The sequence below is a fragment of the Astyanax mexicanus genome, chromosome 5 (assembly GCF_023375975.1).
Source record: "Astyanax mexicanus isolate ESR-SI-001 chromosome 5, AstMex3_surface, whole genome shotgun sequence".
Lineage (NCBI taxonomy): Eukaryota > Metazoa > Chordata > Actinopteri > Characiformes > Acestrorhamphidae > Astyanax > Astyanax mexicanus.
The window spans coordinates 11,492,366-11,498,365 of record NC_064412.1 but is presented as its reverse complement, the minus strand read 5'-3'; the positions used below and the strand labels follow the sequence as shown (position 1 = coordinate 11,498,365).

General features: G+C 41.5%; 1 protein-coding gene across 2 annotated transcripts in view; it reads left to right on the top strand.

Annotated features, from left to right (window-relative positions):
• Positions 1-2,981: 2,981 nt before the first annotated feature.
• LOC103030582 (membrane-associated guanylate kinase, WW and PDZ domain-containing protein 3) overlaps positions 2,982-6,000 on the top strand; it is a 217,321-nt gene continuing 214,302 nt past the window's right edge. The window contains exon 1 of one of the 2 annotated variants that reach the window (XM_049479185.1): positions 2,982-4,452. In XM_049479185.1, the coding sequence (XP_049335142.1) occupies positions 4,146-4,452 (307 nt within the window). In that variant the 5' untranslated portion in view covers positions 2,982-4,145. The remainder of the gene's footprint in view (positions 4,453-6,000) is intronic. The other variant, XM_049479184.1, reaches the window with a different exon arrangement.

The window sequence follows — 6,000 nt, the reverse complement described above, 5'->3', positions numbered from 1 at the left end:
AAACAGAGTGAAAACACGAAGGAAAATATAGCTAAAAGTGAAAGTAAAAGGTGATTAAACTGGGAAATATTGTGGCGTGGAAGAGGAAGGAAGACCCGTGAGACTCATGCTGAATGCTCAACAGCTCCTTTATTGAACCGGCTTGCCACTCACTTACAGCCTTTAACAAAACTAGGAGAGCTAAACCCATCCTCACAGAGCTAAATAGCCCAAAGGCCACCAACCCAGCTGTGTGTCTCCCAGATGGCAGATCCAGAGTGGTGCCCACCCTCTCTGCATAACCCCTCCCAAGGGAGATGCCCCACCCCTGTCATCCTCGCACACAGGAGAACAGAAACATGCCTGCAGGCAGCCACACACACAACCAAGTGCCGCCACAATATGATTTCTGTGTAGACTAAAGCCTTATAAAAAAACACTGCCTGGCCAAAAAAAAAAAGTCACCACCAATCCTTAGCTTTGATTGCAGCACGTATTCACTGTGGCATTGTTTCGCTAAGCTTCTGCAATGTCACAAGATTTATTTCAATCCAGTGTTGCATTAATTTTTCTTCAAGATCTTGCAGCAGCATTAATGATGGTGGAGTCTGACCTCTGCACAAAGCCTCTCCTTCTCCAGCACATCCCAAATATTCTCAATGAGGTTAAGGCCTGGACTCTGTGGTGAACTCTCTCAATCCATGTGTGAAAATGATGATCTCATGCTCCCTGAATCACTGTTTCACAATTCCAGCCCCATGAATCCTGGCATTGTTTTCTTGGCATATTTGTATAAAAAATCCATTAATGTAATAACCTGGTCAATATTCAGTATATTCAGGTAGTCAGCTGACCTCATTCTTTCAGCACATACTGTTGCTGAACCTAAACATGCAGACCAACTGCAGCATCAACCCCTCATTGTTTACTTACTTAAATCCAGGTCGCAATTATTTTGGCCAGGCTGTGTACGAATAATAGTCAAATAAATTAAAAATGAAAAGTTATGAGACAACAAAAGGCACAGTCTTCTGATAATGACCCTAGGAGGCCTCTGAGCTCTGCCACCTTTCTATTTCCTCAGATAACTCAGATACCATTTACACAATGTACGTGTGAGCGGCTGCCACTCTCGGGTTTATTTTCAGTTACGAATGTGTGAAGACTGATCCAAACACAAGATAAAAGTGGGAATGGTGTCTATGCTTAGTCTTGCTGCTGTGCTGCAGTTAATACACGCAGCAGACTCGAGCGTCACTGTGACTCAGGGGGAAATGTATCTATTGGCAGCAGAATGAAGCCACTGCCGTGCCATGCGAAAGCTTTAAATTCAGCTTGTCCTTACATGTCTTTAATTAAGCAGCAGATTAAACTAATTTACAGAGCACTATATGAAATCAGCAGAGGTTTGAGTGCCAGTGGAGTGGCTCATTAAATCACTGTGAATTGGAGGATCAGTGATAGGCTGTAAGAAAAATAGCAGCACTTACACACGCGGACCACAAGATAGAGCTGTTGTGAGATTTATATTGGTTTGGTTTAAAGGGACACGTGATGCTCCATATTCACAGTTTGGGAATTGCTTCGTCTGTACAGAAGCAGACATGTGATATTATTTACCAATAGATTTACTGGCTATTAATCTTGCCTAGGTTAGTGCAGAGACTGTAAAGGAGCTAAGAGACTCTTTAATTTTAATAAAAAAAAAATCTTCATTCAAAGTTTTGGCTTTTCTCTAGTATATATATATTTTTAATTGGGAGATGTTTCTTTCAATCTATTTATTAAAGGTATTCATGTCAGTTGCTTTTAAAATGCTTTTTTAAAAGATGCATAAATATGTAATAGATGTGAGAACCTATACTAAAACCATCTTTAAAAGCATGTTAAAGGGGAATTCCACAGCATTTACATAATTGCCATATAAGATCCTCTTTATGGTGTAAACAGAGTCATTTAGAGTGGTTTGATGTTAAATGCCTTGAGAAACCTCAGAATGAGTTCTTCACTGCGGCAGCAATAGGAACCAGATGTCTGAAGACTCTAATGTTCCTAAATTCTCTCTCACTGATGACTGAAAAGTTAAGAGTTATGAGATTTTTGCCTGAGACATATCTTTTATATTATATAGTCCTCTAGACTAATCAAAAGCACCAAATTTAAGTGTTTTATTGTCATGTGCACAGTAAAGAGGGGGATACATACATCACATTGATATGACTCCTCACAAACCAATTACAAAACAGAGGACTTTTTTCTTTTTTGATAAGAAAGCAAAGATAAGTGTATAAGCTGGAGCTTCACAGTGTGAAGGAAAAGCAGCCAACTATTGTTCAGTACCTCCAGGAACTCCTTCAAAACACTACGAAATCTATTCCCTCATGAAGCAACTAAGAAAATACTAGTGCAGTGCCTGTGCAGAAATGTGGATACTTAATCTACAGTATAAAACATATTCTGATGTGTTTAACACTTTTTGTTTAAAAGATAATTCCACGTGATCTTGTATAGCCTTAATGTGTGCAATATAAAATTAGCAATGTTAAAAAAAATAATAAAAAGGAAGAAAATTGAATGAGAAGAGGTGTACTGGACATCCAGTAGCAGGTATACATAATACACAAAAATTACAAAAGAAGGATAAGATATAATGATACATATAACATTTCAATAAAAATTAAAGTATAAAAGTAGAGTCTTGAGTGTCTGTATAATGGATTAAATAATAAATTAAAGAATAAAAATCCCCATTAAACATAATACACACACTTTACACAGTAAACCACTCTCACCACACTCTCCTATAAATCACTGAACCAGTCTCTGCTCAGGGCTGACTATTATTCCCCTCGTCTCCCAATATCCCGCAGAAGTGACGCTGTTTTACATAATTAGTTAATTGCCTGCGCTACCCGGGCTGTGATTGGCTGCTTCCCACGCGCGCGCCTCTCCTGCACGGTCGATAGAGCGACTCGGTGGTGCGCGAGACGGCGACGGCGGCAGCAACAGCGGTGGTGCACGAGCTGGTCTAAAGAGAGAGAAAGAGAGAGAGACATAGACACAGACAAAGAGAGAGAGAGAGAGAGAGAGAGAGAGAGAGACGGTGGTAGAGGAGGAGTAGAAGGAGGAGATGTGAGCGGCGGACGGACGGTGGCTGGAGGAGCAGTTGAAGCTGCTGAATTATTTGAGGACAATACCCCGGCTTCTCTTCTTATTTATCTTCGTATTGTCTTCTAATTATCTATTTATTATCTGTCTGTCTGTCCGGCAGGCTGGGTTATTTGGCTTGCCTTAGAGAGGGAGGACAGCGGACACGGACGGGCGCGCGGAGCGAAGAGGAGCTGAGCTGAGCTGAGCGGAGCGCGTGCGTGCGCTCGCGGTCTGGGCTCGCCGAGGCGCGCGCTGGCTGATATCCGCGGATATATAATAAACACGGAGCTGGGCGCTGCTGGCTTGTTTACGTGCGGTGTAGCTGTTGCAGGAGCTCGCGTGGACATGAGGACCTGTGTGGATTGATTGTGAATTGTGGACTGAACGAATCACTGACTGTCTGAAGGAATAAATGGATAAATGACAGTCACTGACACACACACACACACAGACACTCTCTCTCTTCTCTCATACACACATTCTCTGTGTGTGTGCATGTGTCTTCACCAGGCTACTTGATGCTGCCGAGCTGAGGAAACCCGTGTTTTTGCTGCTTCTGCTGTGTGAACTTGTGTAAAAATGTAAGTAAACAGTGGCCATATTTAACCACAGCACGTCCCTGACTCAACAGACCGTCTTGTTTTGGAGTGTGCTTCACTGAAAACCCGAGTTACAAGTCAGTATCTCCAGGTTTCAGAGGCTTTTTCGGCTTTTTCTCGTCGTTTGTGACTTCTGAGCTTATTTTTTGTGTACAGAAGAAAATATAAGCTTAATGATGAGGTCCTCATGCTGTTGCTGGTGCTGCTTGATGGCATGCATCCACCTCCTCCAAACAAGCAGCTAACTAACATCTTCAAGAGCTGTCCTGTCTACAGCCACTGGGAAAGCTAACCTATCTAACCTAGGTTAGCCAGATAAGCAGCTCTCAGACTCTATAAATCTGTAACCTTCTACAGGAGCTTCCACGTCTCCTGAGCTTTCTGAGCCTGCTGAGACTGACACCAAACACCTGCACCATGTCTAAAACCCTGAAGAGAAAGAAGCACTGGTCCACCAAAGTGCAGGAGTGCGCGGTGTCGTGGGGAGGAGTGGGGGAGTTCGGCGCGGTGGTGGAGATCCTGGGGGGCGCCGAGCTCGGAGAGTTCCCCTTCCTCGGCCAGATGAACCTGGATGTTCTCGTGTGCCACGCCGGGAGGCTTCCGTACTACGGAGACGTTCTGCTGGAGGTCAACGGCACGCCCGTGAGCGGACTCACCAACCGCGACACGCACGCGGTCATCCGGCACTTCAGGGAGCCCGTGCGCATTAAGACGGTCAAACCAGGTGAGAGGAGGCGGAGGGAAGAGGGGTTCTGGGGTGTGTGGGGGGTTTTAGTGATGTTTTGGGGGCGTTCTGGCGCCACGTGGTTGTAAGAAAGCAGTGGTGGCTTGGTTAACTATAGGTTTTAGCACTAGTGGGTTACATCATCACATGGTTGTGGGTTTGATACCCAGGGTTGCTAAGCTGCCACTGCTCCAAGGTTTCCAACATACCATAACATGCTGAGCCTGGCTTTCTTCTGGGATGTATTTCTCTGAGTATGTTAAGAATGGCAAGAAATGCTAATACTAATACATATACTAATAGTTTTGCAGTATATGACAACAGAGCTGATCACCATGCGTAACCCTTTGATGTACAACATATGCACACCCCCTCTAATGCGCAACATGGGTAAAAAATTACCCTCATTTTCTATGTAACTTTATGTATGGCTGAGTGTTTCTATGATGCATGGTAGCAATAAACTAATTAATCTTTCAGAATTTAAGGTATTGCTCATTTAACTTCTTGTTGTGAGACGGAAGCTCTGCTGAGCTGAAATAGTAAATATGGGTCGTGTCTGACCCGTTTGTGTAAAACTGATGTGAAAACACAAAAGCTTCTTCATAAAGTTATAAAGGAGAATAAAAATTAAGATTTGTGCTAAAGAAACACAAGTTAATTGAGGAATACCTTGAATACTAAATGACTGAATTCATTTATTGCTAAGATTTATACTAGAAACACTCAACCATACAAGAAGTTACATAGAAAATGAATGTGGGTAATTTTTGACCCATGTTGTACATTAGAGAGGTAGTGATACAACAAGGGCTTTTATTCAAAAAGTTAAAAAAGGATAAAATAAAATATGGCTGTACTATAATCAAACACACGTTAATTGAGAAATACCTTAAATACTGAATGAATAAATTAAGTTATTGCAAAGATATAGAAAATTAAGATGTTTTATCCATGTTGCACATCATAGGGTTAAAGGCATGTTCATGACATTCCAGTCACAAGGTGTTGATTTTCAGTGCCACTATTCTGCTATTCTGCTATCTGCAAACACATGAAAACTTACATGCAGGTTCTGGTTGTTCTGGACTGTAAATTAAACTAAATATTATTATTATTATTATTATTATTATTATTATTATTATTATTATTATATCACAATATTTCAGGGTATTTTTGTGATAAAAATAATCTTGGTGATATGACTGAACATGGACGTTTTTAAAATTGGTTTCAAGAACATACTACAGAGGCAAAAAATGATTCGGATTAGCTCGATAAATTAAGTACAATTTTGGGGACTCTTCAATGGGTGGTAAGCAGAGGAACATTTCTGCTAATTGACATTGCTCAACTTTGGAAGAAATCCCACTGTTTTGTGGACTTTCTCTATAACATCATCTTCCCACTCACCTTTATGATGTAGCCTGTATATTGGTTCCTAGTCTTTAAACAGAGAAATCTCACTTAAGAGCAACAAATATCAAATAACCTTTTGGACCATGCATGTACCACCAATGATCAAACAAAAAAATTGAAGTACCACAG